We start from the raw sequence: 22,167 nt of genomic DNA, 5'->3' as shown, positions 1-22,167 counted from the left end.
TGGGCTATAGCAAGTTGCATCCAACGTGCGTTTGCGTAAATAAAAGGTGCCTCGGTATCGCCACAAGACCTGTTCTGCGGAAATGCCTTCGCTGAATAGTGGAATCTCTGTTAATTCGGTCCTCCATAAGCTGCGGCTGTTTGCTCAGCGCTGCGATCAGGGTGACGGGCTTGCAGTCGTTGCAACAAAGCAGCGCCGTCCTCTCCTCCCGCGTGGACGAAGTGCGCTGTTGGGGCTGTTAAGATCATTTCCATTTTGATACCGCTGTTTAACTACGTTCTTCTCTCCCCTAATTCCATTTTAGACGTTAACCGATGGAAGGCTCGTTAACAGCTCCTGGTTATTCACGTCATTTCTTTTGTCATTATTTTTTGAGTCCTGTTCTGGGCAGCCACAAAGGACTCGTCGTTGGTCTTTGCTTTGTTTTTCAGTTTTGTGAAAATTGATTTTAAAAGCAGTTGCTGACCATGTTGCTAATTGCCAGCTTTTCCGTTTCGTATTACAAAAGTGACCAAATAAGTATAACTTGTAGGTCAATAAGGGTGTTAAAGTTTGTTGATCAGTTTCATGTCTGTTAGAGTGAGACATACTATGAAATCATATTTGACAGAGTCACTTTTCTGCCTTTACATGCTCAGATGTTTGCATGAATTTAATGGTGTAACTTCAAAGAAATATATTTTTGTTATTAATTTCAATTCCAATTCCTTATCATTGAACTGAACTAATAAGCTCAGTATGAATCAATGCTTATAATCGAATTTTGATCCGGTCTTTCATTATTGTTTCTTTGGTTTTTCTATACCAGATCACTGCCAATAGACAAAACCAAAGGAGGGCAAATGACACATTTCAGCATCCGATTTCACTAGTGTTAAAGCCCCGAATAGTACCAAGAACTGCTGTTTCAGAGGGGGACCACGCAGCTTGTTGGATCTTCTTCACCTGGCAGATCCCAGTGTGCCACATAACAACCTTCTCTGCAATCTGTACGAGAACGTATTTCAAAAATACTGATGAGTCCAATGTGGTTGTGTCAGGAGCCCAGGAGGCTGTATCCCTAGCCCTTGTGTAATGTGTGCATCCCATCATATGGGCTGTCACCTGGCACGTCCCAACTCCAGAGGCACCTGGCTGCAGAGCTGAAGGGCTACATTTTTTAATTGTTCTGTTAAGAAGAAATAATGCAAATGCAGGGGCTCTCATCTATAAATAGTTTCTGTCTGGCTTGCAGTAAACTCATAGCACATCCCTGTTTGTTCCTAAGCCAATATCTGGCAGAATTTCTCTTAACAGCTGCTGATGAGCTGAAGTTATCCTAGCCAGGTGTAGGAGACTTCAAAAACACTTGGATTTTCTGAACTGCTGCCAGCCCTTTGGGTAGCAGAAATAAAAGGGAAAATAGCAAAGCATGAATCTTAGACTCGCTTTGTGTTGCACTGATTGCAGTTCCCATGATTCACTTTGCAGTGGGAGTAGGGCTTATTCTGATATCAGCAGAAAAGACAATTAACAAACCAAGTGCAAATGTCTTGGGATAGCAGGTAAAACAAAGAGTAACAATATTTAACAAGCAGGAGGTCAACTGCTATTCATTCTTGACAAATGTGTTCTAGCTTAAATGTCCCGAGCTTGGCATATAGTTAGTCAGTACTGGAAGTTCTAAACCATGATATGCTCCAAAACTTTGGGCTTTGTAGGTAAATGTAGGTTCCACTGTTATAATAGCAAGATACTGCTGGGCTGATTTTTCTTTTGAAGGACAATCAGGTCAATAACTTGTGCACTTTTTGAGGTTAATGATGTCAAGAATACAGAAGTTATTTTCTAACAGAAGCAGCATCTAGAAGGCTGCTCACCCTAGTATTGCTTCCCCATCAGTGTTTTGCCAGTTGAGCTCGTTCACATTCCTATCCATGTCTTCCATTCCCTTACAATGAAGGTCTGCCTCTCCACCCATTGTAACTGGTGTCATGTGGAGATGCTGCTGGAATCACTGAAAGGATCTGCTGTGACACACACAAATGGTATTAAGCATTAATCATTTCTGGAATCTGGTGATTAGGGAGCTGCACAAATTGGCACCGTATCATGACTGAAGGAGCTCTACACTCTCTTACAACATGGAAACCAGTGGCCAGGAACAAAGGAACACAGGGATTTCCTAAGGCCAAACCATCCTTAAAACTGTACTGATTACAGATATGTGTTTAAGTAAATTCTGCAGTGAGCATTAATAATCAAAAGCAGTTTGAAATAACAAAATATCTTGAGATTTGTTCTATCCAGTATTATTGCTGATCTCCGACAGCAAGATTTTGACCTGCAGTAGGAACAAAGGCATAGAAGGACAACAGGAGAGGGAGCCAGCGATTTTGACTTGACTTGCAAGAGAAGTGAGCAGACCAACATGTGGCATTTGAGGTGGGAAGAAACTAGAGTCTATGGCCAAAAGTCTGTAAAAAACATGTTTAGAATGCAGTGGCTGCACACTGCTCTGTAGTGTTTTCTCTCTTGCAGTTTCAGCTGTACCTGTTTCACTTGTACTGTTGTCCTGGTACCAAATAAAACCTTCACTAGCCATTGCAGACCAACTGGCATTTTCTTCTTGGTTTTATCAATGAACTTCCCAACACTAGTAGCATAGCAGCAAATTTTGCTAAGTAAGCTCCAAGTGTTACATTTCTCTTTGTCCATACAACAAGCCCATGCTGTGACAGCAATTGGTACTCAGTAGTCAGATATCATTTAAACTACCACTTCACAAAGCTGAAATTTGGCAGTGTATCTTTTCAAATAAGCTTCTCTTTAATTCTCTTCCTTGGCAGATTTAGGAATGATGTTGTCTCAAAAATGTGAAGAATTACTCCGTATTTGACATAGACTGGATCGGGTTATGATGAACTCACAAATTACATCCAGTGGCATAGTGCCAGGCATTAATACCTAGCTCATATAAAATCTGGTGTAGCCAGTAAGTCAATAAAATGATTCATCTTAGATTCACAGTGCTTTGAATTAAAAATTTAATAATGCCTTTAATATTTTTAAAAACAAAACCAATAGTCTTTTTTCTTGCAGGCTGACTGACAGACGTTTTTGGGAGACCAAAGGCAGACACAGAAAGGCGTTAACTTTCCCAAAAGATCTCCTTCGTTTCATGTATTTCTAGGTCCTCTCATTTTCTCCTCACCCGTGGAGTTCAGACGATTGCTTGTTCCTGAAATCTTTGCATTTTAACGGCATCTTCTCCCTGTGTGTGAGCAGTGCTGCTCAGTAGCAAGAATCCGTACTCATTATTTTAATACTGCAATTAGAGTACTGAAATAATGAAGACAAAGCATCAGTTAAAGTGCAGTTTGTAAGGAATATGTGTTTTCATTTCTACACAGTGATTCAATCCAACCATTATCACTAGGAAAAATGTGTAGCTATCTTAGCAAGTTCAGTGAGAAAAATAGGGTGGAAATTTTGTGAAACCAACACCATAATGGTCATTGGGATCCTGGCAAAATTTAAAGCACTTAATCCAATGGCTTGTATATAAAATCAGTTTTGAAAAAGCTTTGTTTCCCTTCCCATGTAACAAATCAGTAACTATCTGTTCTCTCTAGGGTGTGTAAATACTTATCAACTCGTTGAAAAATACATAAAGCCAGATGGTGCACAGAAAATGTTTCCATGGAGTTGTAATTTAAAAGCCTCTGTGCAGAGAGGTGAAGGAGAGGAAGGGAGGTGGGTTGTTCCTGAGGGCTCAGCCAAGCACATCACACGGTCTGTTCCACACCTGCTTTGTGCAGGATGGTTTCACTCCTGGCAGCAGCCAGGCTGTGAGCACAGCACACAGAGGGTTTTGAAGTAGCACCAGTGGTAGTACTTCCAGTAATGCCCTCTACCAAAGCATGCGATAGGCGTTCATTGGTGGAAGACGCAGACATCTCTGGGTTATGCTTCTCCCTGACTCATTCAGGACTCAAAACAGAGTGGAAGCGCATCTGATTAGCTGGATTTGTTATGCTGAAAGTTGACTCTGAAACACAAAGTCTCGTGCTAGTCAAGCATTATGGAGCACTCTATGGCACCTTCTCGCTGTGGATGTGCTTGATCTGCACTGAGGGGAGGAGTGCAGCAGCACAGCACACCACCAGGCACTGACAGCTTTTTCCATTTTGACCTGAATTTGAAGTGCCTCCATCGACTGTGAAGGAGAAGGCTGAGAAAATCACCTGCAAATGTTTTCCCACAGGGTTAATGCAAGCCAAATGTGGATTGATTTTCTTTGGGTAAATCCTGCACTGGACTATGTCTGTGCAACACCATCTATCTTCAGTGTCATAACATTTTGACTGGATCATTTCTGTGCAATGGCTTTTAAAAAGAGCTTCTCACCAGCTAACACTTTACCATCAATGCAAACCCTGATTAATATATTTGATGCTAAAAAGCTGCTGTCTCTACAAATCTCTTCATAAGGGATTTGCAAGAAATTTTTGAATGAAATCAACTCTACAGACCACATCTTTAGCTTAAACTAAAGTAATCATTCAAAATGGTGGGACAGAGACAACTCTATTGTGCCGCTACCTGCATAATATTGATTGAAGAGCAGCAGATGCATAAGAACTTCTGCTGTGCGCTTGTGCAGCACTGGGCACAAGACAACCTGCACATGGCTAAATAAGATGATGTGTAATATTCAAGCATGAGTCTTTAGAGAGTGTGATAACAATGTCTCCATTTTTAAAACATTAGTATTTTTAGCAATCACCATGGATTCAAACAGAGAAGAAGCTTGACTGAGTAATCAGGAGCCTGGATGGCAAAGCAATTATGTAACGCCTTGTGTTTCCTGCTCACGCTTCTGCCTTCGAGTGGATTTTTATATTTTTTTCCAACTGAGAACTAGATTGGGAAAAAAGAGAGAGGATTTGGGGCTTCGTTCTTGGGGATGAACAGAGCTGAAACAGCACCAGAAATAACCTGGAAAGATGAAAGTTATGTTTGATTTATTCTTAATGATTTCATCCAGTTTTTAGGGACACCTAGAAGGCCTGTGTAAAAGTGCTTCCCTTGCTTGTTTAGTGAATGCTCCCATTTTTGTCTGTTGGCTGCCGAGCCTCAGGCTGGCTCTCATGCTCCCAAGGGTCACTGAAGTCAGGATCAGACAGGCCTTCAAGACTCCAGTGACTTCCATGGGGAGGAGAGAGAAAAAGAAATAAGCATCTAAATTATCACCACTCACAATTTTCAATGAAGGTTAGAAAAACAGATTCAGTGGAGAAACCCAGCTGATGACTAGAAAAAGAAATACATCCAGCAGTGTGAGGTTGTGGCCAGGATCCTCTCAACAGCACCAATGCATCTACATGGCTGTACAGAGAATGAGACATGCTGCACATCGGTATTTCACCTGCATAGAGATTTCGCTGAGATCCCATCTGATTTGTAAGTCATCTTCCAAAGATAAAATACATTTCTTTTTGCTCTTGCTGAGAGATGACATATGAGCTTTCCATATTTAACGCAGAATATGTTGAATTGATGAGTCAGCCATCCCGGTCAAGGTGTCCTACTTTGGCATGTATGATCTTTTCTTACTAAATGTTTTCACTAATGTTTTCTTAGGCAGTTGCTTAATTCTGTCTGCCAAAGGATAAAGTAATGATTTAACAGCTATTTACTGCACAGTAAGTCCTTCAGAGAGAAATTAAAACAACCTTTAAAAATCCCCCAAGACCAAAATTACCTTCACTGTTCATATTCTGCATCACACAACAGCAAATGCAACCCTTGTGTTCCTGCAGAACAAACACACAAGAAGAATACATTTTAGCCTTTGCTGACTGCTCCTGTGGCTGCCATCCCTCAAGGAAATGGCTCTCAGCTCAGAGTGGGTGAGCAGCTCTAGGCATACCCCAAAGTGCTGAAAGCACTCCCAATCCTGGATGCATGGTCCCACTCTGAAGACTGGCTCTAAAAGAGAACTTTAGGAGGCTCTCTTTTTTTGCCTCAAATGGGTTCTGTTTTCCTAACTGCAAACTCAATGTGGAACTGGAGAACCAAGCTGGCACTTCGCCATTGGTGATGAATGTCCTGTGGCCAAAATAAAAGCACAGTTTGCATCTGCACAGAACATGACATGCCCTCAGATATGGACATCATCTTTGAACACATGTTCAATAGTACACGTAAAACCAGGGTTAATACAAAGTGCTAAAGCATCTCTAGCATCCTGTTTTCTGACAGGAGCTATATCTGAAGTGTGATACAGACACATTGCTCTTGGGTATGCGATTGCAGTTGAACCGCACACCTCAGCAAATGCCTTTTACTAAGGTGTACTCTGAGCTCTCCTCCCTTCCCTGGAGTGCTGACAGTAGCAGGGACTTAGTTTTGATGCTAACATCAATAAATAGGGCATGGAAATGAGGGAGGACCACAACTGTTGCAGTAAGAAAATGCCTTTTTTACCACTGTTTCCAAGTGCATTCTGAAAATATACTGTCACACACAAATCATGTTCAGTTTTGAAAATACATGGATAAAAACTTCAAAGTTTTTACTATGTCTCTTCAGCACATCTGACAAAAATTTTATATATATATATAATATATATATATAAATTCCTGATTATGCTCCATCTGCCAACTTTCCTTTTGCAGGAAGAGATCTTTCTTGATCTGGGCAACTGGCCAGCTTATAGAGTCCTACAGGTTACTCCAGTTAGGAATAAAGCACCTTTGATACCATTTGGCTTATTTACAAAAATACACAGCCCTGCTTCTTTGAGCATGGCTTAAATCAAACAGCTGGAGACAGCTTCTTTAAACATAGCTCCGTCAGCCAGAATCCTGACCTCAAAGCCCTTCTGTGAGGCTTCTCCCACCAGTTCTGCAGGGAGCGATACATCTTGTGCTCTTCACTGCTATCACATACACCTCAAAGTCTGACCTGACACACCAAAGCTGCCCACGTGCACTTATGCTGCAATTGCCTACCTCAACACAGACGTGTTCCCATAGCTCAGCACCGAGGGTTTGATGATGACCAGGTGGAGATTACTTGCTTATTAACGCGAAGCAAACCTCCCTAAAGCTGACCCAAGCAGACATCCAGGAGAGATAGGAAATCAGCATCAGTGTGTGATTTAAGATGAGAAGTAACAGATTTAGCCTGCACCAAGAGAGGTTCAGGTTGGATATTAAGAAAACTTCCTTCTCCAAAGAAGTGGTGAGGCATTGGCACAGGCTGCCCATGGAGCTGGTGTAGTCACCATCACCAGAGGTGTTCAAGAAATGAGATGAGTCACTGAGGAGTATGGTTAGTGGGAGCGGTGGGGATGAGTCAGTGTTTGGACTAGATGGTCTTACAGGTCTTTTCCAACCTTCATGATCCTGTGATTCTATGGTTTTATCTGGAAAAGATCCTGCTGCCAGTCTAGTTGTCGGTGTAGCACCTACTGGCGAGTCAACAGCTATGCAAATTGAACAAAAGCTAAGATAGATGAATTAAAAACATTTTCTGTACTTTAGCATTCAGCCACATCTTAAGAAAATTTCACTAGGGACTGAATCCATCCAAAAAAACCTTTCCATAGTCACCCCAGCTGAGCAAATGCTGTTAAAAGGTTTTAATCCCTCCAGAGCCTCTTATCCCCTGCATGGAAAGAAGAGGTAATATTACTTCCTCATTTAAAAGAGTTCAGCTCTATTAAAGAATTGCTGGTCAGCCCTGTGATTAAGTTTACTCTTTAAACTCCAGTTCTCACACAGAAACAATGGCATGTGAGGGACAAACAGGTGATCTGAAATAGCCAACTTGGCTTTACCAAGGGCAGATTGTACCTGACGCATCTGGTTCAGTGATGGAGTGGTGGCATCTGTAGATAAAGGGCAGGCAACTGATGTCATCTACCTAGACTGTGCAAGGTCTTTGACATGGTCCTGCACCACATCCTTGTCTCTAAATTGGAGACATTTGAAAGGTGGAATGTTTGCAGGATCAAGAATTGGTTGGATGGCTGCATCCAGAGGGATATGTTCAGAGGCTCTATGTCCCATGAACGTAGAGGCTGGTCACAAGTGGTGTTCCCCAGGGATCTGTCTTGGGGCCTAATGAGGTTGAACAAAGCCAAGCGCAAGGTGTTGTGCTTAAGCCAGGGAAATCCCAGGTATGTTTACAGACTGGGAGAAGAGCTTGAGAGCAGTCTTGTGGAGAAGGACTTGGAGTCACAACAGAAGCTTGGAGCGCTGAAGCGCCTCTCCTACAAAGACAGGTTGAAGGAGCTGGGCTTGTTCATCCTGGAGAAGGCTCAGGGGACACCTCATTGCAGGCTTCCAGTACTTAAAGGGAGCTTATAAAGAGGAGAGAAACAACTTTTTACATGTCCTGATAGTGACAGAACAAAGGGGAACAGTTTTAAACTAAAAAAGGGGAGATTTAGATTAAATGTTGGGGAAAACTTTTGACTGAAAGGTGGTGATGGTGAGGCACTGGCACTGCTGCCCAGAGAGCTGTGGTGCCCCATCCCTGGAGGTGTTCACAGCTGTGTTGGATAGGGCCCTGTGCAGCCTGAGCTGGCAACTGGCCCATGGCAGGAGGATGGAAATAAGTGATTTTTGAGGCCTCTTCTAACCAAAACCACACTTAGATTCTAAGAATATAAAGTAAATTTCTTGGTGGCAAGAGCAGCTGTACACAATGTTATTCTGATAAAGACATCAATGTGTTTCAGCTGGAAAATCATTTGCTTTGTGAGGGAAGTCCTCGCTGGCTTCAAAAGGGAAAAGATGTCTGCCAGTCTAGACGGAATAATAATGTTAGCAGCCAGCACCAATAGGGCTACTAATGCTTTAATAAGGTACAAAGATTATGAAGAATCATTTATGTTCGATCATTTCCTGTTGCCTGAGTCCAGGTCCCTGGTAATTATATTTCAGCTCTTTCTAGCATCCACTGTTACCTGCAGAGGCCTTGTGTATTCATGGAGCTTCTATTTAATACCGATACATTGAATAATGATTTTACTATTAATGTACTTCATTTCATTTCACTTCATTTCATTTCAGTAACTAGCCCTTTTTATCATCATCTCTGCCAGATAGCTATTCAACTGCAATTTGAATAATAAAAATGGGCCACTACCTGTGGAAAAGCACTGGGTGGATGAATAGCCTTGGAAAATTAGGGTCTTGATCAGAAGGGAGAGACTTGCATGCTGCCCCTGGAATGGACAATGGGCTGCATATGGACAAAGCACGTCAAACACATTAAAACTAACAAAAAACAAGATGTGAGTGAGTAAAATATGCTAAAAACGAACAGTAACCCCTCAGTTATGTATAACAAGAAGCTTAAATGAGAAAAGCAGAAATGCATCAGGAATCCAAAGTCACTTTCAGAGTGATGATTGTTTTCACATTACAAGTCAAAACATGATTTTTGCTTTTCAGCAGCCACAATCACTGCTAAATCACAACCCAGGCAGAATGATGATATTTAAAACATGCCCAAGTCCAAACCAAAGCACAGCCTGAGGAATGTGCCTGATGACTGCGGATCAGGCTGGCTTATTCTGCCTACCGTAGCTTCTTCCTGTAACAACCAACTCAGATCCAACGCAGATCTGATCACCCTGGAAGGCTTTTCAGGCAACCCAAAACCAAAGCTTCTTTTGTTTGGTTGGTGGCTTATTTTGTCTACTTTCGGTAGTGGTTTTGTGCTTCCTGTGTTTTCTTCTCAGAAGAGTTAAACAGCTATGTGTGCCATTTATGACCTTTCAAATAAATACACGTTAGGTCTGGTTCCCAAAGTTTCTCTTTTTCAACAACATAGCAACTCCAGAGCCATCTCTACTGCAGTTGTGATTCCACCTTCCCCTCCTGCTGTAATTGGCAGTTGCCTGTTGGGAAAGTCACCCTCAAGCAATCTGCCATAGATGTTTCCCTTGCACAACCATGGTGTGATACATCAGCAAGCTGATGTAATAGAAAACTAATCTACAACAGCAAAATATTTATTTCTATACAATCATGTGGGAGCCAAACTAACAGCTGGGCAGCAGGAGCACACTGCTGGGTAGCACTCAGCAGGAGTCCCTCAAGCAGCAGATGCCCCACATCAGATGCAACCCAAACGCAGGCAGTCAGGCACCCAGGATTCCTCGAGGCAGACATCAACCCTGCAAAGTACTGAAAGTTTCCAGAAGCCATGTTGCATTAGAAAACATAGCTTGGGATTATCAGCCTGTGTTTTCTTTATGCAGTTTCCATCTAGGAAAAATAACACACAACAGGATTTTATTTATTCTAAATATTTACTCTTAATTACAGGACAACTACCAGAGATGCCATGCTCCATACTGACACAGAAGTGAGGGATCTTGCAATCTGAAAACCTGCACATTAATTGTCATGAGTTAGGACATCTGCAGCACTCCCTTACCTGGCTTTCACATGTTCTTACCATTTCAGAATGCAGAAGGAAAAACCACAGCATGTGTAAACTCAATCTTATTCAAACTTCATCGAAGAACTTTCACGAGAGCGTGTCAAGAAAGAGTTGTTTAAGAGTGAACTCACAGTAGAAAGCTTGAGCTGGGAAAATATGAAGTGGAGGAAGTGACTTTGTTAGAAACAGATAGTATTTATCTGTGTATGAGGAACTTGGTAAGAGGAATTCTGTTTTGTACATTGAGGTCATGGTGAAAGCTGTGCTTCATGTTTTTGTGGTGATGCAAGAAATGAGCTCTCCATATAAAGTCTTTTTATCTGTCATCACGTCCATAAACATTCTTTAAAACAATGTTTGTAGAAACAGAAAGAAGAAGTGAATCCTACTCACTGAAATTGAGCGAGCTACCAGCCCACAGGCTTGGCACTGTTTACAAAATACATGAAGATTTACACTTAATTAGCAAAACTGTGCATTAATTCTAGCTCGGTTAACTGTTACTGATTTTTCTTTTTTCTTTTTTTTTTTTCTGCTTTCCAGAATGGGAATACTATTAACAAGGATTTTAAGTGTCTTTCAGAAGTCATAAAAATGCCATCTGATTCCCAGGAAAATCAAAAGGTTCCCAAGACTGAATTTGGGCTCCTACAATAAAATAAGTATTTCAGAACACAGAAACAGACATTAACCAAGACAAATAAAAACTCTGTGGCATAACACGTGATATTTGATCTGACTGTAAATGAGCGGACTTTCCTATCTGAAAGTTGCATTCATTTTTATATGAACACCGCATGCATGGGGTTTCTCACTGTTTCTCCCTAGTGACCACAGAGGACTGCTCACACTTCCTCTCCACCTACCTGTACCAGAGCTTTGGCAATCAGCTGGTAGTTCTGATCATGCTTAGCAGAAATAGATTTCAAGTTACTAGATACTAAGAAGCAGGCTGCAGACCACCTGGCCTGGCCAAGCCACCACAAGCCCATTTATTCAGTCCCCCAGGAACAGAGTTACTGAAGTTGGCTTTTCAGCAAGTTACTAGCAATGACAGACTAACTGCGAACACTGCATCTCACTTCAGAACAGAGGAGATGAAGAGAGCGGAGATCGAAGGTGTCATGGTGTGAGCAGGGCTGGGACATGCCAGAAGGGATGGGGAATTTCAAGGAACAGCAGCACAGCCGGACAAGTCATCACTGTGGGAAAGCACTTTCCACAGTTCTGCTTTTTACAAAGCTATTTATCAAATGCTTTCCTAGGTAAACATAATGAGCCTGTTTCAAGCAGCCAGGCAAAGCAATAGGGGAAATACTGCTTGTTTTGAAACAGCTATTTCTCAAACTCAAACAGCAGCTGTGTTCATCTTTTGTGCTCACTGCCTTCTGGGATACACCAGGTTCAGTGTTCTGCAAAGCCTGGCAAAAAGCATTTCTCACAGGGTAGTTTTACTATAAATAAAGGAAAAGAACATGGCCCCATCAGAAGGATCTTACCTCACACCCCTTTCAGTCACTAACTACAATGTGGAAGAGCCAAAGGAGTTCTGAATAGGAAATGCTTTTGAAGATTCAAAATATTTCATTACTCCACCTCTTCTTTGTCACAGAAGAAGAAACACACCTCAGGTAATTTATAAACCAAGTTTCATGCAAAACATGAGTATCAGGCAGTAGGCACTGTATACAAAGCTTCCAGCTCAAGACTTGAAGAAAGGAAACCTCTGTGTGACAAATAACCCATTGGCAAGACACACACTACAGAGACTGCCATACCAACTCCTGAAATGGTTATGCTTATGTGCTTTGAACAAGGAATGAAAAAGCTTTAATTGCGGGAAGAGAACAGGAGGATGAGCCGGATGTAAGAACCTTTATAAAGCACTCGGATTCCAGCAAGGCATGCAGCATAGCTGAGCACATTCACTGCAGTGAATGCCATCTCAAAGCCAAGTGGTCAAAGTACACACAGGGATCTGAGATGTGGGTGAGGCTGTGGCACACCTTGTGTTACAATGCAACCCAGCACCCTGCTGCTGTGCCTGTTCCAACAGCAAATTCTTCTTAAACCTCACAGCAATTTTATACGTTCTCTTTAGGAAATTATTTTTGAGTGATTTGTGCTCATGCTAGATTTCGGGGCAGAAACTAGTAATATGTCACCTCTGGAAAAAATACATTACATGTTTTTCATTTGTACTCTATAGTTTACCATGACCAGCACCCGACCTGGACTCAGAACATGTTCAGTTTGAGGAATACACAGCCACTGTAATTTCAGGAAGTTCCTGTGCTAACACACTAAGAACAATGCTCCTCCTTGAAATGGGGAAACAACTCAATGAAAGACAAGCACACCATTGTGAATGAAAAAATTTAATAGATCCCCAAAACAGTTAAGATTGCAATATTTTAATAGATCCCCAAAAAATGCCATTTGGCAGACACGCTCTAGATCAGTTCAGCAGCTTACCATAGTCATCCTATGGCATTGCACTGAATTTTGATCTTTTCTGAACTGATACACTCGTCCTACAGCACAGCCAGGTCAAAACTGTACAGCATCCTCTCCGTAAGTCTGCAAATACCCTGTGTACAACCCAACAAGCCTTGACACTGCGATTGTCAAGTTCACTACAATTTAAAGTGTCATTTTGCAAAACAGAGCTTAAACATACATTGTCATTTCAAGATAAATATGACAAAGTATGTTTTATTGACACTCTCCACACTGACCACTAAAGAGGAAAAAGAGTTACATTTATTTTTTTAAGCCAACTATACAATTTCTAGATCGCATTCAGTGTAAAAACTTGGAGGTATAAACAGAAGTTGAGTGAAAATATTAAGTACGTTTCCAATCCTGCAGTGCAGAAAACCAACAACAATGGTATTTACTCTACATTAGAAGTGTTCCTATGTTCAATTCCACATATATGCTTCTCCTCTATATAGATTTCTGATAACTTATGTACAAATCAGATGTCCAACATCTGAAATATAAATATGTAATCTTTAGGACTCAGCCACAGTACTAGTTTGATCAAAAGTACAGAAAATTTCATGTAATAGATTTTTTTTCTAATGACAGTGTTTAAAAACCCCCTGAACCCAGATGACCTTAGAATGACGGATATTTCTTCTCTACAAAAATGCATTGCTCAAACACACAGAAATCACTGGATAAATGGATCGCTTGAGCTACACTAAGGTCAGAATGACATGTGCTGGGCAGCCCATTCCAATAAACGCTAGCTGTACAAACAGCAACGAGATATGTATCAAAGCAGAAAGGAAAAGTACTAGCATATTTTTAAACAAACTGCTACAAATTCAGGCTACTAAGATTAAGGCAATCAGCAGTTGAAAAGCTTCAATTTGGCATAGAGTTGCAGCAAGATCTCTCCCTCCCCCCACTTATACATTTCCTTTAACATTAATATTTTTAAAGAGCTGCAGATGATCTTTTATTACACATATGAAGTACAATTCACTGTGAAGTGACTGATCTGTAACTTAGTTTAATAACCCTGATTACATTGAGCTGCTCAAATCTTAAAGTGTTAGTTTTACTATTTAAATTTTCCAGCATGGATTTCTGAATCATACAGAGAATATTCAACATCCACCATCTCAAATTAACTGATACTATGATTTGCATTTATTCTTGGGGTACTCTACCATTTAAGGGCTCAAAATAGATTTGACAGTCAGATAGCACTCAACTTTACAAAGGACAGTTATTTGCAGCAAAAATACTTTTTATATAAACATACACACAGTAGATCAAAAAATCAACAGGCTTTTCTTTATGGCTTTTTTCACTGAGGTACTGTTAGAACATCCAGTAACAGGATGCATATGTTTGTAGGGTATGAAAGCCACATTCATAATCTGTACCACTAACTCATGTCAAGTGGCAACAGACTGCAAATTCAAGACTGCATTCCCTTCCGTGTAGAGGTCTCAGTGCAAAGCTTCAGAAAGCCGCAAAGGCAACTGGCATATGCAGAGAAATTAGAGTAAAAAAATTTTCACATCTAAAGGAGAGGAAAAGAATATCCATAATAAACTAGAATCTCTGTCAGGTTGTTTCCTACAATCAACAGCAAACATTTGGGACTTAATTTTCCAAGGCAGCAAGGGAGTAAGACAGCAGACACAATAGGTCTTGAAATGTTTAGTTTAGCTCTTGCACCCGATCTTTAAGCTAAATGCAAGCAGAGCCTTAGGAAAGCCAAGCTGCTATTATACCACTACACAAGGTGAAGTTCTGCAAGCCAATGATAAACACTGTCAGAAAGGATGAGGCTGATAAGCACATGACTTCATTTGATGCCACATCAGACAGAAATCCCCAAGTTCTATTCTCAGCTGTAAAAGCTTATGTTTGAAAGCACATTTAGTTTCACCTTGCCTTCTTTATTTCACATGATGGACAACTGCAGATGTATTTATTAATAGTTCCTGTTAGCTTTTAGCACAAAAGGAACAATGTTTAATGTTAAGCAAGTCTGCAGATTCCTCACAACTGCTGCTGTATGCATTTAGTATTCTACCTCTGAATCATAATTTTTTTTTTTTTTTGCATAAAGCAGCCACGTGGTGCTGCTACACTTGTTTTTCTTTTATACCTATACTAAAAATGTGTTTCTGCAATAAATACTGTCAGAGTGAAATGGAAGTTCAAAATATACCCAGCCAAGTTTCCTTTACCCTACAGACCCACTCAGCAGGCTGTAGATACTCGAGTTCTTTAGATTAGGATACAGCAAAACATCTTAAACTCAGCTTAACCACATACATACTTAAATGTATATACACTTTATAACATATCACTACTTAGATCAACAAATTCATCATCTCTCTTGACCAAGTCATCCTCATCTTCCAAGTCTTTCCAGGTGCTAGTGGGTAAAGCTGGTTTGACAGACTGTCTCTGAAGTAAAGCAAAAGGAAACAAAGACGACAAACGGGCAGAATTTCTCAGCGTTGGAACACCATGTATGTCTCCAGAAACAGCTTGACTATGTTCTTCATCCATTTTCACCTGCAAGTTTTGCACTTCCTCCATCAAGTCCAAAATCTTGGCAGCTGTGGCTATTGTACCACCGCCATGAAGCTGTGCTTCAGGAATCCATCGTAAATAGCGTTGAGCCCAGACTTTGATTTCAGGTCCATCGATGCGGGGCAACAGAAGACCGTGATAATCAACAGGCTTATTATGCCAGCTATCATAAAACTCCCTGAAGCTATTTGGAGGTTCATCTGAAGAATTAATGAACTTGCCAATTCTTTTACCCAGAATGTTTTTAATTAGATGATCTGTTTCCTCCCTGAAAAATCCTCTCTTTGGGGAAGATTTTGTTTGTGTCAGTGGCAAAGAAAGCTGTCGTTGATGCTTGAAGGGGAAAAAGAAAATAAAAATATACAAAGATAAATACTGATGAGACTTTAAAAATCTTCAGCAGAAGAAGAACATTGAAACTGTGTTCATAAAACACCTAAAAATCGATGAAGTGACTTAAACACAGCCTTGCCTTTGCTATAGTGTCTGAAACTGCTACTCTTCATGGCTAAAGATCAAATAACTCATACAGCATTCTGTATTTGCATCTACTTTCCCTGCAACTATAGCAGAGAAGTAACACTGAATAAAGCATTCCTTGAAACAGGAAAATGCCCTTCATACAAGCATTATAGATTTCCAAGTTTAATTTAAGCTGGCCATATAAATCAAAGAGCATTTGACTTAGAAGTTTTTAATTCTATATTTCCTCATTACTTGCCACTTTACAGAAGCATATTATGCTGTATACCATAACGGTGCCACACCTGAGAATGCTTTAGTGCAGAAGAGACTTTAGACAAGAGGGAAACTACAGAACAGCCACCCCAAACAAGTTGTTTCTTCTGAATTTATGTTATTTGCTAGTAATGAGGTGACCTACTCAATACTGCATATCCTTAACAGATGTTGTTTGTTCCTGGGTTTCACTGGGTTTTGTTTGTTTGTTTTTAAATACATGCACACACTCCCATTATACTCAGGGCAAAAATCAAGGAGTCAATTACAAGCCTGTTATGCGCTTCAATTAAGTACTCAGTGAAATAAAACAATAAAATAACTTAAAATCATTACAACTCACCTGGACATTAAGTCCCAGGAAGAAGTTAATAGTTGTATGCAAGTGCAGTAGTAAGAAAAACTGTGCTGTGCACAGAAACCATGGAAGATTGATTGAAAAGCTGAGAGATGCGAGCAGCACTAAAGACCTAGATGAGTCTGAGTTGTACATATATTTTGTCAGTTAAAAGTTGACACTAATGTAAACATGTTAGAAGTATGACTGAGTTGTACTTCTTTTCTTATTCGTAAATGATAGAAAGAACAGGTTAAGCAAAAAAAAAGAAAATCTTACTTTGAATCGTGCAGTTTTCCGTTGGCTTTTTTCTGGTTTTGGTTTCTCTGCATAAAGAGGGTTGTTCAGAAAAGCCTGGGCCTTGAGATCAAATTGCACAGACCAGTCCCACACAGTAAGAAATCTGAAAGGACTGCTTTGTGCCTTCAGGATTTCACCAGTCTGCCAAAGCATTAAGACAGTTAGAAAGGATTTCTGACCAAGTTAAGGTGAAGTTTAGAAACATTCTGGAAGCTGGGCAGGAGATGAACTCAAACACAGAGGGCATGTCAGGACTATGGAATAAACCTCTCTGTATTTCACTGCAGTCACGCAGTGATACCAATTTAAATTTTATGCTCAACACTTCATATGCTAAACAGTGATCTTCAATTTCTTAGGCTCTTTACTGCCTACTTCCACCTCCTCACGCTAGGGAAAAGCATTAACCGAATATAAATCCACAACCAAAAAACACTGATTTTAGAACAAAGTAGAGTATGTAACAGGAGAATTTTGTAGATAATTTACGCAGGACAGCTTAGGTTAAGGAGCTCAATTTTCACTGGAGAGTAATGAACATGGAACTACAGCTCCACACTAGAAGTTACAGATTTCTGGGTTATTTTCATCTTGTCATCACACACTCCGAAGTACTGAACATGACTCTCTAGACCCAAAGTTGAACCGACTCACCTGCAAGGCATCATTCTTCAATTAAATAAGGAAAAATATCCTACTAGTGATTTTTTTTTTTAATATATTCCCTGTCTATCAGACAAACTTGTTAGCCAGCACAGTGCATACACAAAACAAACCCTTACCGTAGTAGTGTCTTTTTGATGTTGTGAGTTGAAGAAGAAAGTGCTGAATATAGGCACATAGAGGCTGTCCGACAAGACAGTCAAGTAAGTTTCTGTGAACTCAAATGCTGGAGGATACTGTTGTACCAACTGCCAGACACAGTTCAGCAAGAGCAGAAACACAGGAGCCTAAAAGAAAATACTGTATCAGTTTCACAAAAATAAAGTATGTTCTATCATGCAGACCATTTATTTTACAGTATTCAGCATCTACAAATCAAAGAACGCAACCTGGTGAATTACAGAATTGCTGTATACAACTTTGGCTGAACTCTGCAGCATCATCTGAGTGACCCCAAGCCATCTATTTGAAGAAGGGAGCAACACTTTCTAAGCTGAATTTGTACATATTAGCTCACTATAAAAGGCTGTAAGGGAGCCGCTTTCAAACTTGCAAAACTAGTTAATAACAACTGTTAATTAGAATTGAGCAGTTTACACCTATGATTTCCATTCTTTACAGCAATCTGATTCATTCCCAAAATACAAACATATGAAGCTGTGACAAAAATGCATAAGTCACTTGAGTTATTTCTACAGATGTTAGCCATTTAACAGTTTAAAAGGATACAACATGCGAGTCTTTTTTGAAAGGCTCAAAGACTGAAGTTAAATTTCATGTTTATTCTTTAGTTATAAAGACGTTGCTGAACTTTAAATAGCAGAAACACTAACACTGTACAAAGTATTGACCCGTGAAGCAGAAAAAAAACAAAAGAGCTTCTGGATGGATAGCTAAGCCCCTCCTTATGCTGACTAGAATTTTAAATATCAGGTAAGGAAAATTAAAGAAAAATAAATATCATACCTCTTCTTTGTCACTTTTATGTAAATGATTACAACGATCCAAAAAGCCATGTCCTCCAATTACCCACTCCTTCTGAATAAGGCTCTGAAATCCCAATTTTGTTCTGCTGTATGAATCCATCATCACTTGAACCAGACTGGAGATTACACAGCACAGATCAGTAGCACTCTCTTCTACAAAAGAGAAGACAAATCTGTATTGTCTACACCATTCCTTAAGCTTTGGATAACAAAGCAAAGAATTACTAACTGCACGTTACTAAGCAAAACTGTATTTCAAAACACAGAAGCACAAAATTCCTCACAAGTTATATAACAGAGACATTAAATCTGTATTTCTAATACTGTTTGTCTTTTTCCTCCTGAAAACAAAGGTTTTTGGACACATATGCAAGACAAAATAGAAAGGAAACTTTCAATACTCTAATCTAGATCCCTACTCCTTTTAGTCTTCCACAGTGCACACACTGCCTCCTTCTGCCTTCAACTATTAGGCCTGCTACTCAATCCTCACCCCTTTGTTCTGCATGCATCTTTTCACAAGGAGGGGCTGTGACTTAAAGTACCCCTAAATGCACACAAGAGACATAGGGTAAGGAGTGTACAACAGTGCTGAAATTGGCCCCTTGTGCAATATCCATCCTCTGCCTTTCACATGCCTTTGAGAAACATCTTCCAGAGCTAGGTTTCTCAAATGGTAATGTGGTGAAAAATCCCTTAACTTTTAATAGAAAAATAGTGTATTGGTTAACATTACGTTTGTTTTTTCATGTGATTACTTTCATCAGTCTGGGCAAACGCACTGCTCAAGATGTGCACAGTAAGCATACACTTTACTAAAGTGATTATATATATTAGTGTGCATCTAGAGCAAAAATAATGCTTTACAAAGTTCTTATTCTCAACGTTCTGTGTGAAGCTCATCTCCTCTCTTCAATCACAAAATACAGCAGAAGACCTTAAAAATAAGTTAGTAAATGAGAACATAAACAACAGACAGAATGACTTGCATGAAAGTTTATGAACAGCTTTCTCATTCGTAATGTATTCCTCTTAGCTTTGAACTATGCTTATTAAATGTTTCCTTCTGTTTTTTTCCTGTTTGTTTGTCCTATTGCTTGTTTTGTTTTTATACTGAAAGTATTTCCAGGAATGTGTGATCTTCAGCATTCTTAAAGTAGCAGACACTTATCAATTGTACCAACTTCTACCATAATTAAGAATTGACAGCTTAAGCTACATTTAAAGAACTTCAAAAAGAAAAATCAGAACTATTTCTATAAATAAGATAGTTTATTGAAATTTAAAATAATATAAAATAGGACAATCTCATCAATTTCTTACCGATAAGGAGGACATTTGTATGCTGCCTTTCCAGACACTCAACAACTTCTATAGCTTTCTTCAAGACTCGCCTATTGTGGTATAGAAAAGTTTAGTTTAACTATTAAGATGTTAGCTAGTTAGCTATTAAGATGTTTACTTTTTTGTTTTAAAGTAGCCGCCTAAAAAGTAGTTAAAATATACTATCGAAACTTGCTTATTCTTGTAATATAAAACTTCACTCATCTTCTACAGATGAAGCATTTAATTTCAACATCAAGCTTCCAGGAGATATCCTTATTTGACAATCAATCGTGTGTTTCCACTGTTAGCTCTGTACATACATCATACAGTACTTGATTCTGAATCTGTACAAATCATTACGTACATTGAAGATTTCTATTGCTAAGATCCAAATCTTTATCCCAGTACACTGCCTCACTTATTTTCCAACCTACTACATGGTACGTTTCTCCCACAACCTCTGTTTGAGCAACAGAGGGGAAGACCAGCAATCAGATGTTGTAAGCATGCAGACAATGCTTACTCAGAGATTATCATTAAACACAGATGACTGAATGGAGTTAAAGATCATGTAAAAATAGACTTACTCTACTGGTTTCTAGTCCTAACTCTTCATGAAGTTGGCATTTTCTGAAAATGTTTGCATGCACATGAGGATTCTTGCAACTGATTAGGCCACTAACAGAAGCTAACAGTTTAGTCTCTAATTGTAAAGCTGTCAGATTCATCGGTGTAGTTGAGAAGGCATTCCTACTGACTCCAAGAGCCAAGAATAGGCTCAGAAAGTAACTGCATCCAAGTATAGAACTGACCAGTCTCAAAGCAGCCTAAGGATAGGAACTTGGGCTGCTATGTACCTTAGCTAAATTATGAGTTATGTCAATAGATTTCCCAATATATGACCTTCACTAGAACCTCTCATTCAATCAGTGTCAGTATTTGTTGATTATTATTCCGCACAGAATGAAGTTAAGCTCACTGCAAAAAAGCTGAAGAAGTACTTCATGGTAACAAGCTGATCACAGAATAAGCCAACAGATAATTCAGACAACACAAAATAACACTGAAAACAAATAAAAGAACCTCAACATTCCACTACACCAAGCCTTATGCCAGCCAACACCATTCCAAGACTTACTCACTGTGGACTGCTGAGAGAAGAAAAAGAACTTGAGGAACAATCAGGAGAGGAAGGGGACAAAACTGAGAACAACTGTCATTTTATTAATCTGTGGAGGGCTAACATCTTGAATACTGCAGTTCATCCCATCCTAAAGGATATTACAGAAGTAGAGAGTACAGAGAATGGCAAGGCAAGTCAGAGACATGGAACAGGTTTCAAGCAAGAAAGAAAGAATACTTCAGTTTGGAAAGAAGCTAAGTACAGGAAGGAAATTTACAGATATATAGTTTTAAGAGATTTCCTCAAAGAACTGTAATTGGAACGACCTGCTGCTTCTCCCAATCTTTTAAAAGTGGGGTGCTTCACACAATTCTGCATTGTTGAAATGGTGAACTATATTGTAGAAATAAGATAAATAGGACCGTAGTATTGCCTTAGTTTCCTGAAATATGAAGATGTTCTTCACCTTTCCAGTAGGAAAGAAAATTTTTGAAAACCCTCAAAATTCAAATTCAATTAGAAATTCAATTAGCAGCAATCTGAAAACAAGAGTTATAGGTATAGCAAACCTGATGATCTCTAGCCAGTTTGTGCTCTCCAACAATGAAAACCATTTCACATCAGTTGCCCAGAAGTCTGTACTGTTATCTGAACAAAACAAGAAAAGCAGTTTACTCATAAGAAGCACTAAGTAATAGGCATCTGTTATATTACTTCTCAGTTACAAAGGATTACACAACAACTAATGCTGAGTCAGTAAATCATAGCTACTGTTAAAGCTGACACTTGATTTATAACTAAACAAGGAAGTAGTCTTGCAAATACCAGTAAAGCTTTGTAGCAAGAAGACTTTTAGAAGACTTGCACAGTAACCAAACCAAGCAAAGAAACTTGTTGACAATATGGGAAAAGTTTAATAAGATGAGACAAAGTATTACTTCTGATTTGAATTTCAGGTGTCTTGACTTTAAAGTATGATCTATGTAAATCTTAACATAAGAAGGTAGGACTTTGAAAGTGACTAACACTGAAACCAGAAATACAAATGGGTTGTAAAAAGGTGGCTAGACAAAATTTATGAGATGGAAAAATACCAGGAAAAGTTTTAAACAGTTCACTGGAACTGTTAAAAGAAAAAAAAAAAAAAAAAAGAAAAAAAAAAAAAAAAAAAAAAA

General features: G+C 39.5%; 1 protein-coding gene across 1 annotated transcript in view; it reads right to left on the bottom strand.

The window, feature by feature from the left end:
* Positions 1-12,811: 12,811 nt before the first annotated feature.
* The window catches only part of MTMR12 (myotubularin related protein 12), a 33,992-nt gene continuing 24,636 nt past the window's right edge, over positions 12,812-22,167 (bottom strand). The window contains exons 11-16 of the mRNA XM_042825837.1: positions 21,562-21,640; positions 19,867-19,937; positions 18,524-18,696; positions 17,677-17,844; positions 16,874-17,035; positions 12,812-15,852 (exon numbers count right to left, since the gene is read on the bottom strand). Coding sequence (XP_042681771.1) covers positions 15,277-15,852; positions 16,874-17,035; positions 17,677-17,844; positions 18,524-18,696; positions 19,867-19,937; positions 21,562-21,640 — 1,229 coding nt within the window. The 3' untranslated portion in view covers positions 12,812-15,276. The remainder of the gene's footprint in view (positions 15,853-16,873; positions 17,036-17,676; positions 17,845-18,523; positions 18,697-19,866; positions 19,938-21,561; positions 21,641-22,167) is intronic.

Source organism: Centrocercus urophasianus, unplaced genomic scaffold (genome assembly GCF_019232065.1).
Source record: "Centrocercus urophasianus isolate 14NV4802_14NV808 unplaced genomic scaffold, USGS_Curo_1.0 seq_25, whole genome shotgun sequence".
In the NCBI taxonomy this organism is placed as follows: Eukaryota; Metazoa; Chordata; class Aves; order Galliformes; family Phasianidae; genus Centrocercus; species Centrocercus urophasianus.
Note: the sequence above shows the minus strand (reverse complement) of the source record. Positions and strands in the feature narration are given on the sequence as shown.